At 29.9% G+C, this 13,981-nt stretch overlaps 1 protein-coding gene across 1 annotated transcript in view; it reads left to right on the top strand.

The window, feature by feature from the left end:
- Cad88C (cadherin 88C) overlaps window positions 1-13,981 on the top strand; it is a 253,672-nt gene that overhangs the window by 130,013 nt on the left and 109,678 nt on the right. The window contains exons 6-9 of the mRNA XM_075375504.1: window positions 2,057-2,218; window positions 3,677-3,806; window positions 7,313-7,485; window positions 13,759-13,956. Coding sequence (XP_075231619.1) covers window positions 2,057-2,218; window positions 3,677-3,806; window positions 7,313-7,485; window positions 13,759-13,956 — 663 coding nt within the window. The remainder of the gene's footprint in view (window positions 1-2,056; window positions 2,219-3,676; window positions 3,807-7,312; window positions 7,486-13,758; window positions 13,957-13,981) is intronic.

Below are 13,981 nucleotides of genomic sequence, written 5' to 3'. Positions count from 1 at the left end.
CAATGCCATCCTATAGCCTCAAACAACTCTAAAAAAATTGAATCTTATAAACAAGGGAAGTGCACCCCCCTGTTTACAATGTAGTATTATGAACTTTTCGAGTTTAGATTTGAGTTTGAAATTTTTTTATGAGAAAAACGTAGAATTTGGATCTTGGTTTTTGTTCGGGGCCTCCTTTTGCTTGGGGCCCCAGGGATTTGTCCAAGTTGCCCATAGGGTAACGTGCCACTGTGTACATACCATTTGAATGAATAACACTGGATAGAACAACTTTTTTAAAGGCTTGTATGTGTTAATTTGAAGATTAACAATTCAGAGAAATCTGATGTGAACATCAAATGACTTCCTTGTACGCCCATTAAATTACATGTACACATTTTTTGCTGCACTTCATTTAAACTTATTACATCTCAAAGCGAGATACGATCCTCCAGTTTTTTAATAAAGTGGACAGTTACACACATGCTGAAATATTAGTTTCTATTAATATCAAATATTTATACAACTATTAATTAATTCAACAATCTTCATATTAGGATAGAACAAAAAATAGAAAATAGGAAAATAGAAATAAAAATAGGAAATATTAGGATAGAATAAAAGCACTTTATTATTCATATTACTAGATCAGTATTATTTATATCTTCGTGAGTTGCTGATTAACAAAGGTTTCAGATTTCTGGTGTCATATAAATAAAAGTCAATAATTTAACTATTCCATTTAGTGAACTCCTGTATGATGCTGGTTACAGATGTTAATTTCGACCTTACAGTGTAAAATATTCAGTCTTTATTACTGGATTATTTGGTGAATAATGAAAATGAAAAAGAAACAGTCATACTGGAGAAAGAAAGATAACATGAAGAAATATATCTCAAAAAATAACAAGAAGATGAATATGAAGAGGAAGAAAATGTTAAGAACAAGAGAAGAATAAAAAAATTAATAGAAGATGATAAGTATAAAGAAGAAGAAAATTTTAAAACCAAACAAAGAGTAAAAAGATTAAGAGAAGTTGAAAAATACCAAGAAGAAGAAAATGTTAAGACCAGTGAAAGAATAAACAGATTAAGAGAGGATGATGAATATAAATAGAGAGAAAATTTGAAAACTAGAGAACACGTACACAAATTAAGATCAGAAGAATTATATCAAACCAAAGGGCAATTAAATGATTGGCAACAAAAAACAAATAAACAAAATGATGATTAACTCTGACTTACGAAGAATATTGTCCAACAATATCAGACAAGTAATGAACTAAAAGATAAGAATTTTTTGCAGTTTATTAAAGATTGAGCATATATTATATATAATACTATATTATAAAATATAGTATTTTGGATACGTTTAATATTTTTTCTTTCTGTGTATACCAACCACTGATTTTGAAATTCTCTACATGCTAAGTTAATATTTTAATAATATAACTAAATTAATAATTATTTAAAAGTAGACTTCTGCAACAATTCCAAACCAGTTTTCTAAAATTCTTGCTGCCAAGCAAGTAAAGGAAAGCATCTGGCTTAGTGCTACTGACCATACAGGGAAATGACAATGACCAGCAAGTTTTTCCTACTGAAAACCTGTATAATTTTTTTAAAGTGTGAGGTAACTGTTTACTTTTCATATGTTCCTAAACAATTATAATTAAATGTATACATTTATTTGTTTAGTCAGCTATGAAATTGATGTTTATTTTGTTGATGTTTAAGGTGGAGATGAGCCTTGGTGTAAAAAAAATAGTTCTAGTTTTTGTAACTTTAGTTTTTAGGAATATCATGAATTATTCATTAGTGTAATGATTTGTTCATGATAAGTGCATAATGATAACATAATGTTCAATTCCAACAATTAATTAATTTGAATTTATTATTAATTTGAATAATTATTCAAATTATTGATTAATGGTTTCTCAATAATTTTCTCTTCTCATATGTTTTATGTAGCAATATGTATGTAACAGTAAAAATACATTCTGCATAAAATCATATGAATATTTCTTTTTATAAGCCTTTGTTGATTTATTTTGTAATGGCTGGTTTTGTCTCTTAGGTTGTTTATCATCTTCAAGAATTAGATGATGAGAATGACTTATTTTCTGTGTCTACTGTTAATGGAAAAGGAGTCATTAGATTAGTTGGGCAGCTTGACTATGAACGAAAGTTTCTCTATCAGCTTCGTATACTAGCAGTTGATCGATCAAATAATGATAGGGTAAATATAAATAATTATTTGATATTCATGATGAAATGTATAACTAATTAAACATTTGAGAAAACAAACTAAAAAATTATTATACCCAACTGTCTAATTTTTAACTGTTTTTTTTTTTTTTTTTTTTTTTAACTTTGCATTTGAAATACTGCCACCATTTCCATAAATAACTCAATACAATTTCCTTAAAAGTAATTTTTATTTATAAATTCATTTATTTCTGAATTAATAACAGAATAAATGTACTTATTAATTTCATACATTAGACTGAATAAAGCTCTACAGGATAAAAGTTTTTGTGCATCCATACAAATGACTTTAAATGAAACTTTTCAGAAAAATGATTGTCTTGATATCCATTGAATTAAGAATCTTAAAATAATTCTGCAAGTACATTTATACTTTCTTAACTACATAGTATACTGTATAGATATACATTATGTATGTAAGAGAAAGTATAATAAGGTTAGATTTTGCATTTCAGGGATTTTTTACATCTTGATGTTTCATCTGACAAAAAAAACAACTTAGCAGTGACAAATTCCAAATGTATGTATGTGCATATGTAAATATTTATGTTATATTGACCTGTTTCTTCCTTGATATCTCCAGATTGGATGGACCAATTTGACCCAGTAATTTCTATTTCAGGTACATTGATTTTATTTAATTTTGGTTACAATTGATCAAGGGGGAAGAAGTTACAAACCTTTGGGTTCTGTGTCTCAAAGTTTTACTCAAAGGATAGATAAATTTTCACATTATTTAATACCCCTTAGTTAGGTAAGATACTTTCTGATGATGTGAGTGTTATTCAACTTCCCTAAAAGGGGAACAAGAAATTTCTTTTTTCATTTTGGACTAGCATTCTTGTACTAATTTGATGATTCCATTACATTAGTATGTAGTTGACCAATTTCATTCAGGACTGTGGATAAAAAGCATAATTTTTTCTCTATTAGTTACCATTTTGTTTGATATATTCAGACTGGAATGACAAGTTTTTATGAGATTTTATACCATGATTCCTTGATGTCATTTAATTTTGGTTAAATTTGATCAGTGTTTGGGAAGATATGGTCACCATAAGAACCACATCTCTAGATTAAATTAAATTCTGTAAATTAAATCTCCAATTATAAATTTTACTCAGAGGAGAAACTTTTTTTACATACATCTTTACTTGCATATTTACATCCTTTAAATTTCCACTTAATTTTCCATTTAATTAATAAACTACTACTAGTACTACTACTTGAAAAAGCAGAACTTTTTCAAGTTTCACAAAAAGTTTCATAACTTTTTACTGGTGAAGCCAAGAAAATTATACAACTCTTCACCGTCATTTTCAATATTGTTATAGGTTACTTTGATTCATAAAAACAGTTTTTGTATATAAAATATATTTACATTCATCCAGATTTATGGGTTATTTTAATTTGCACTCTTTGTTCTTAGATTAACACAGCTACTGCAGCAATTCTTGTCAAAGTTCAGGATGTGGAAGATCAGCCCCCTGAGTTTGTAGTGGCATCCCCTGTTACAAGAGTCAGCGAGGATGCCCCAATTGGGACTACTGTTCTCCAAGGTTTGTAAAATCTATTTATGTTAATTTTCAGACCTTCATAATGAACTGACTGTACTTTTCTCAAAGTAGATATATAATGCATTGAGTATTAGTTACTTTTAGATTCATTGAATTCTCCTCACTATCTTGGCTCTTTATGTTCTGTGATTGTTTTCTACTTTAATGAATTAACTCTTCAAAGTAATTTTGTAATAGTTGCATTATTTGGTGCTGCTTGATGTATTGATTGTAATACCCTATTGGATGTTTGCCAGTGGAATTAATTCAAATGAAATCAATCAGTGGATGTTGTTCAATTACCATTAAAAAAAGTCCTTTGTCCAAATGATCTCCATTTTAATGACTTCTCATTAAAGAATTTTATTTATTTACTTTTTCAAATAACAGCCATCCTTTTTTACCTTGAAAAGGATGTTTCAGTAAAATTGGTTTTCACAACACTATTGATTGTTTAATATCTGTCAAAATTTTTAAGTAGTCATTTTTTTAACCTTCTCAGATCCTTCCACAGTATCATGTACAGCCCAGAAGGACTGTATCGTTTCTGTATTGTACTGCACAGTATCATTTCCTGTTACAGAAAATTAGTTATTTTTATATATTTACAAATTTTTTTTTTGACCTTGTAAAAGTAAACTGTTTTGATGGCTGGATGACATGAGAAATGTTTACCTAATAGTGATGTATCCTAAAATGCAGATATTCACATTATTAATATACAAGATTAGTAAGAAGTGTACATTTATTTTAGTCAATAAATTTATCATATAAATAGAAATTAAATTATTTTGTATTAAATAATATTACGATTACTCATTGTTAAAAAAAATATTATAAAGTTTGTAAAAATTACTTTTTAATGAAAGCAAATACAGAAACATTTAGTAACCATTAAAGTCAAGTCACAAGATGCATTTTATATATATATATATATATATATATATATAGTAGCCAGTCAGGGCTCACTTAGCTCACCCAACCATCTAGCTAGACCCCTAATGTGTTCATTATCCTCATGGTTGTGAGAATATTAATTATTTTTCAGATATGCATAAAAAAAAAATTAGACATTTTATTTCATTATACTCATATTTCTGTTGCCATGGTGACAGAAATATGATGACGTAAAAGGATTAATTTTAGTTTCTTTAATGAATATCTTTAATTCAAAACTTCATCCCCAAGGGGGCTAGGGCCTCAATCTACAGCTTAAAACCTTCCCTGGGATAACATGAATGTATCCTCAAAATTTGAAGACAATTGGTCAGTTGGTTCTTGTGTGAAAGAACCAACTGATTTATCTTATATAACTTCATTTTTTTTTTTTTTTGTTGAGTGTATCATTTCTTATTCCCCCTTGGAACTGGATACACAACTAAGCCTTAACACAGCTACAGGGGGTGCCTTTGCCTCAAACTGCCTCGTCGAAAACTAATGTTCCTCCCAGGCAGCTGGGACTCGGTCTTTTGATGATACGTCATGCTTCTAATGAGGAGACCCCAAAGGGGTCCTCCCACCGGGACTCCGGTCTTTATGCTTTGCCTCTAGTTAGGAACCTCCAGAGAAATCCCCCACCGGGACTATCGTTTTATTTTACCCCCCAAAATCCGAAGCCATGTGGGAGTCCCTCCCCAATCATCAAGGGTGGGACACCTAAGCAGCCCACCCCTCTTAGACGGAGCTGTCCAAACCCTAAATTCATCCCAAAAGTGAGACGACAGGATTCATTTCTGAGTGCTGGCCCTGCAGCCATGCCCCCCAAGAGTGTGCCCATGGGCATTGCAGTGCAAACACTTAGCCTCTGTAGGACAGTCCTTACAGAGATGCCCTCAGTCCCATAATTGAAACATCACCCTCTTCTGTCAGGACCACTGCAGGTTCCTGCTGGGTGCCCTGTACCCCTTAGCCCGGCCGGTTACCCCAGCCAGCTTATTAATGTATTACCCCATCTTCTCCTGAGGCCTACAAAAACAAACTCTAGGATTTGCGGCCAACACTAATCTGGCGGACTCCATAATATGTGAGACCAACCACTCCTCACCATTGGAAGAGTCAACTGCTACCACAGAGTTCATTTCACCCACTGGTACTGCCACACAAGCCAAGTCCTCAGCTTGAGTACTACCAGTGACTACCTGGCTTGCCTGCAGCAAGCCCGACTGGAGCTTCGGCCCTGCCCAGAGCATCTTTCTCCAACATCTTTGAATCAGCCCAAGATTCTGCACTCTGGGCCAAGTCCACCTCCCAGGCTAGTCATCAGCACCAGCAACATTCTCAAGAGCTTCAGTAGTTACAAATACCTCCTCTTGGGCCACCGATGAAGAGTCAACCGAGGAAGATCTCCATCATCCACCCCCTTGTCCAGTGCTTGCCATACATTCATGAGAAGTCTTGATCCCCAAAGTAGAGCCACTGTCCTCCATCTGGACAGCCCTCGATTCCATTACCACTGGGGTTGGGTGGCCACTGTCACAGCCTCCACTGGCGCCCTCATGCCCATCAAGGGTAGTTCCTCCAGGATATTTCAAAACTTTTCAATCATAAACACGACTATCCATTTTGAAGGAACAGTCTTTGATTTCCTTCTTTGTGTTAGTGAGTACGCACTAACTCACTCAGGTCACAGACATGCTTAAGAAGACAATGCAAATTGTAAGAGAAACATTCCTTCCTCCTCGCCAACATACCTGGTTCCCCTGTTGGAGCCGACTCACCAACATCCTGACCAAACTTCCCAGCTACACGAGAGGCTTCTTCTGCTCCTTCTTATGTCTTTGTAAATACAAAAACGTAATGCTTGTTTAGTTATTAATAAAAAAAATTCTTTGAAAATAATTATTATTTATCATATAATATATTGTGTGAGAGTTTAGATTTTATTAACATTCATTTGCATAACAACTAGATATGTACAATTCCATAGACCAAAGGTTATTTGTTGGTAGATTTATTAAGACAAATAAATATTTTATTCTGATCAATATATAATAATGTGTTACATAGATCTCATCAGGAATGGGTAGATGGCTATGCCATGAACAAAAAAGGAATTCTCCAAGCATTTGATTGGGTGGCTTAAGAAAAACTATGGTAAAATCTTGATTAGAGCAACACCACAAAATATAAAAGTAACAATAAAATAAAAAAATATAATTATTTAAGTCTGAATTACTACTTATGAATGAAAATAGTAAAATATGAAACAACAATAAATTAATTGAAAATAGTAAATTAAATGAACGAAATAATGACAGATAAAATAGTAGTTTAAAAGGCATTAATGAAAATAATTAGATTACATATTAAATGGAGTTGGAGAAAATTTAGGATTTATTATTAGTTTTTTTTTTTTTTTAAGTAGTAATTTTTAAATAAAAACTCATGAATAGAGTAAAATTATTTGTGTTAAAATAAAATTGTTTTGTTTATTTTAAGTAAATAGATAATATAGTTTATTAGAGATATTATTTTACATACATATATTTATCATTAACTTAATTTTGCAGTACGTGCACTTGATGGTGATAGAGGAGTAAATAATCGAATTATATATAGTGTGACAAAAGGAAGTAAAGAAATATTTGATATTGACCCTACAACTGGTGCTGTATTCACATTGAAAAATCTTGACAGAGAAAGCCCTTCAAATAATAATGGCGCTTATATTTTAGAAATAATGGTAAGTATGATAATCAGTATTGACGGTATTGGAAATAAATCTGCTTTTTATTGCAGTCATGAGTTTTTTAAACTTAATATGATAATAAATTTACATCATGAGAACTCTTTAATTTTATAATAATATTGCATTATATAATAAATCATTATAACTGATAAATTATATCAGTTTTCTCAGATTTACCATACATTTAATAAATAAATTCATTATAAACTGCATCACAGTACTGTAAAGGAGCTCCCTGACTTGTAATGAAACAGTTGTGATGAACACTACAAGCGAATAAATGAGCATTACACATATTTTTCAGGAATTTTCATTCTGAATGTTAAGCTCAAAAAGGATATGGAAGTCGTTAAATCCTTTATTTCAAGGCGAAAGCTATAAAACATTTACCTGATTCTAGCTAGCTTCTGTTCTAAATTAACCTTTTTAATGTAAATCTTTTAAATATAATTACAAAATTTGCTTAATATAGATACAAAGGGAAATGTAATTTAGAGTCAAAGCTATCTTGCACTCAAGTAAAGATTTTATAACTTTCACCTAAAAATTAAGTTTACGACGATCAGTAAAAGCTGTTATATAAAATCAAAATTTTTTATGTTCTTAATCTATCAAAAACAGAAATGGTGATAGGAGTTTCTTGAATGTAAAATAATATTTTATAAATTTTTCAAATCGACATTTGTTGTAATTTCAGTTGCAGACATATGTACAAACCTACTTATGTATTTGCCGTGTTTGTATTGTTAAGTATTCATAAATAAAATTGTTTCTATATTTTCAACTTTGATGACCATTGTTTACCATTTTGGTTTCTTCAAATCATCATTACTCAGTTTTACTTACATAATTTAAACAAATTATTTCATTTATAATTTGATAATTGTTTCAATAAAAATTAGGATAGCCATTTGGAGTTACAAGGTATGAACAAGTAGACTAGCCAAACACATTACCTTCTTTTGATAATGCAAACAAAAAATAATTAATTATTTTAAACATTAAAGTATGAAATCATTAAAGTATAAAATTCTATAAAGTTTTTATTACAAATAGAGAAAGTTATGTGAACCAGTAATATCAAAATATCTGATATTTCCAAATGACATTTTATTATAATTTTACACTGGAAACATGATGAAGTTTTAAATCATGCAAAATCTTGAATAGTAATTTTTTTAAAATTTTATTCTTAGATTTCATGTATTGCTTTATTTAAACAAATTTAACACAAAAACCAGTTATCAATGAAAAGTCTAGTAAGACTTTCCTGAAAATAGCATTCTTATTCTGATTATTATTATTACTGTTCTTTCAATTATTAATTCATTTCTAACAAAATTGTTATCTAACTTATACTTAACTCAGATTATTACATATTTCATGTTTTTACAATATATTTGAATATTATTGTATGATTTAATGCAATTACTATTTATAGATTTTATGTATTATAATATTGAGTAAATTATTTTATTGAACATTACAATAAGATAAAAGTTATAAATATGAATAAAATATTTAAATACATTGTTTGTATTAAGTAAAATTTTACTTATTTATCTGTAAAGAATTATTTCCTGGTTATTCTAAACCATTGTCACACTCTTAGTTTTGCTGAGGTTGACTCTTTAAGAGTGACCCAGTATAGCACTACATTGCCACATGTTATTTACAGTGAAGGTAATAAACATTAACAAATTAAATGCCAATAATGAAATTATAAGTATATATTATATATGTGAACAAAACCAATTATGATTACATAATGATTATATAAAAAATGTATTTAAGTCTAAAATATGATTACTATTATAATTTTTATTTTTTATATATATTTTCATATTTATCTTTGCAATTTTTATCTATAATTTTTTTTTGTAATCCCTGTTTAAAGTTAATATAATTTACTTGTTGTATGGTTTGGCAGTTTTATGACATATATATATATAATTTTTTTTTTTCACTTACTATTAAAAAGTCAAGTTTCAAGGTTAAGTCAGTGAACCATTCCAGATAAAAGCAGGACTAAGACAAGAATATGGTCTTTCACCAATGCTTTTTAACTAGGTTATAGATAAAGTCATGAAAATCTTCTGGGAAAATAAAGACTCAAGTGAAAATATTGGAACAAAGAATCAGAATGTCAAGATTGAATGTCTAGCTTCTGCCGACGAATTAACACTCTTTGCAGAATCAGAACAAGAAGCAGTCAACCAAATTAACCAACTGAAGATGTAGCTGAAAAACAGGCTTGCAGATCTCCTTTTCAAAGATAGAAATGATTACAAGTGCCAGTAAATTTTCCAAAAAGACAATAGAAATAAAGTATGGCAAAACTAAAATCACAGACCATTTTAAATAAATATCTTGGAGAAATAATTAGTAGAAATAGAACAGATAAACTAGTGAGTCCAAAAAACACAAATTAGAACATTGTACCTTTTACACAAAAAATATTTGCAATAAAAAGAACGTTTCTATAAACGCAGAATTAAGGCATTGTAGCACTGTTATAAGACCAGTAATCTTATACAGCATGGAAACTATAAATATTACTTGAACAGAAAATCTTCTCAAGAAAGAAATAAGGATTTTTGATCCAAGAAGACCACAGACTGAGATCATATAAAGAGATATATGATAAAATTGAAGACCTGGAAGTAACAATAAGAAAACAATGAATAAAATTCTATGGCTACATGGTCTGAATGAACCAATCAAGACTAAACAAACAGATTTTCAATGAGCTGTGGAATTATAAAAGTCAAGGTTTCCTGCATTAAACAGATGAAAGAAGTGCTCAAAAAGCTCAACATTACAAAAAAGACTTTCTAGATCGAAATAAATATAGAAAGACAATTTTTGAATTTAAGGTTCCTATAGGTGAAAAGAAATAATTCAACAGAGGAAAATGGATAAAGAAAGGACTTCTGGAAGAGAAGAAACAAACTACATGAAATGATATTTACATGGTTCTTGAAGGCCTACTTGCAACTTGCAAAGAAAAAAAAGTTAGTTTTTCTTCAACTTGAGGTCATATACTTCAGTTGAAAAATTAATATTTATATATTTTATGCATTTTAGTAAACCTTATATTAGTGCATTTGAACCAACTTGATATGCTATATTGTTGTTTTTTAGGCAGCCATTTTGACATTTGATGACGGCCATTTTTGTATTTCTGTAATCCTTCAACAATGCTTAATCTGAATCTATAATTGAAACCAAAATCTGACACAAAAAGTGTTCACACACATACACACATGCATATTGAATTCTTCAATAACAAAAACTGTTTGTTTGTTGAAAATATCACTGACAAACATCATTTTTGTTTCTTAACATATGATACATGATTTTAATCTGTTTTTTGACGCTAAAAACAAATATGAACTTAAAATCTTTCTATCATCTACCATTTTTGAAAAAAATTTAAATTTTAATTAAAGGAATTTTTTTTCAATTTTCAATGTGTAGTTAGCATTTTAAGCACCTATTTTGTATTTTGGTAGTTCATTTTTTATTGTTTAACTTTGTTAACATAATTTGTAAGCTATAAATGAACAACAATACTAAACAAAAAATTAAATCATATCATAGTCACATATTGTGACATCATATCTAATACTGAAGAGTAAGCCGTCATGGACAAGATTGATCATATCTGAGCAGATCAAAACAAGTAGCTGAAAACATAGCTGTGTTGTTTGTATTAAGCACTGGATTTAGGAATGAATTAATTTTGTTCAGTCTTATTACTGTCTTAAGTTTGTTAACAGTGCAGTGTTGTAATGCCTCAAAATTTTATAAATGATGTGGATGCCTTTTGCTATGTATGTGGGGAGTTTACCATAAAATCAAATAGAAAAAACACCTTTAATTAAAAAAATATATCATTTGTACTTTCAGTGTAAAATTGGTGATCAGGTTAAGACATGGGCCCCTCATATAGTATGCACTAATTGTTCTGTATATTTAAGAGGATGGCTGAAAGGTACATGGAAGGCTTTGCCATTTGATGTACCTAGGTTTGGCACGAACCAAAGGATCATGAAACCAATTGTTACTTTTGTTTAACAAGTGTGTCTGGAATTTCTAAAAAATCTAAACATACTGTAAAATATCTTTCATTGCAATCTGCAACCAGGCCTGCACCTCACAGTGAAATTATTCCAGTTTGTGAGCTTCCTGTGAATGTATGTTTTGAAAGTAGCGATGAAGAATCAGGTAGTACTGAAGAAGACAACAATGATTTTGAATTATCTTCCAATAAGCCACATCTTATACCACAAGGTGAATTAAATGACTTGGTTAGGGATTTAAATTTATCAAACAGTCAAGCTGAACAGTTAGGATCAAGACTGCAAGGTTGGAATTTATTTTTAAAAAATACAAAAATTTTGAGCTACCGAAGCCGACAAAAAGAACTTTCTCAGTACTTTATTGATGAAAGTAATTTGGTTTATTGTACAAATATTGATGAGCTTATGTTGCACGTAAGACAAGTTCATAGACCTGAGGACTGGCGCCTTTTCATAGATTCATCCAAGTATAGTTGTAGGTTCTACTACTTATAGGTTCTACTACATAATGGTAACAAATATCCTTTGATACCAATTGCTTATGGTATTAATTTGAATGAGACATACGATATGATGAAAGATGTTCTTGAAAAAATAAATTATAAAAAACACAGCTGGAACATACATGGTGATTTGAAAGTTATAGCTATTTTATTAGACTATACTAAGTACATATGTTTTCTTTGCGAATGGGACAGCTGAGTTAGGGATAAACATTATGTTACTAAAGAGTGGAAGAAACGAGACAACTTAATTGCAAATGGGAAAAATATTATTCATGAGCCCTTTGTTGAACCCAGAAAGATGTTTTTATCCCCTCTCATATCAAGCTAGGACTAATGAAACATTTTGTAAAAGCAATGAAGAAGGATAGTCCCAGATTTTTGTACATCAGGCAGAAATTTCCAAAAGTAAGTGAAGGAAAGATTAAAGAAGGAATATTTGTTGGTCCTCAGATAAGAGAGTTGGTCAAAGATGATGTATTTAACTCATTGTTAAATAATGGAGAAAGTGCAATTTGAGCTTCATTTAAACATGTTTGCAAACATTTTCTTGGTAAACAAAAATCCGACAACTACCATGATATTGGTAATCAACTTCTTCCTTTATACAGAGCTATGGGATATAATATTTCTTTGAAAATACATTTCCTCGACTCACATCTGGATTTTTTCCTAGACAAGCTCGGAGACATAAGTGACAAACATGATAAACATTTCCACCAACACATTTCGGTGATGGAAAGCTGCTATAAAGGTTAATGGAATACTAACAAACTAGCTGATTACTGCTGGAATTAATTCAGGATATGCCTGAGGCTATTTATAAAAGAAAAGCATCAGCAAAATCATTCTAGCACAGGTATGGCCATGCAAAGTTATAGATTTTAACTATATTTTCCCATAATTTTTTTTGAAGTGTAATTTATTTAAAACTAAGAGTGATAGAAAACTTGTATTTACAGATCTGTAATGTATGCAAAAAATTAATTCAAGAAATGGTATCACACTTAGAGAAACATTAAAAAAAATTTTTTGGTCCATCAGTGTATTTTTTCTAAAATATATCTTCTATGTACATAAGGTTTTCATGATACAAAGTCACTCTTGCAATCAGTATAGCTTTGCATAAAACAAGTTATTCTAGCTGTTGCAGGAAAAGCAAGGAGTAAAATAATTGTTTCCCATTACCTTTTTACTGACTCAAGTATACAAAAAGGTTTTCCTGGTTAAGTTGGCAAGTTTCTGAGTACAGAAAATTTAGGGTCATAATGTTTTTGTAAAATATGTAGTAGCTTCCATTAAGCCTCCTTTCCAACTTTTTAAAATGAATTTTTTATATTCATCATTACTTGAACTTTTTTTTGGAAAGAACATTATTTGTAGTGTAAAAAATAAAAAAATAAAATATATATATATATGTACATGTAATGTGATGATAATAACAGAATAAAATATAGGAATTTCAATATAATAAAAAAAAAATTGTTTTGTTTAACAGTAGTGTATCTGCTGCTAATCACAGCAAATAGTTGAAGTACATAATTTCATCTGTGATCTGTTGTATCTCTAAAAAATGTTTGTATTTAAAATATTTGTTTATATTAAGATCAGTACATTAAAATGATACTAATTTCCAAGATGACATTTTCTAGCGTAATTTTTATTGTTAAATAATTTAGGCACGGGAGGAATCACGAACAGTTTTTCCTCCACCAACTGCTCGCACTGAAGTTACTATTATGGTTACTGATGTAAATGATGAAAAACCAAGTTTTCGCAATGCCCATTATAACTGTGAAATTAATGAAAATGCTCAAGCTAACACGCCTTTAAATTTTCTTGGTCCTGCACAACCACAGGTTTATGATTATGATCAAGTAAGTATAATTTTATTTTGTTTAA

The sequence above is a fragment of the Lycorma delicatula genome, chromosome 1, assembly GCF_047948215.1.
Source record: "Lycorma delicatula isolate Av1 chromosome 1, ASM4794821v1, whole genome shotgun sequence".
Lineage (NCBI taxonomy): Eukaryota > Metazoa > Arthropoda > Insecta > Hemiptera > Fulgoridae > Lycorma > Lycorma delicatula.
This window is presented reverse-complemented; position numbering and strand designations above follow the sequence as displayed.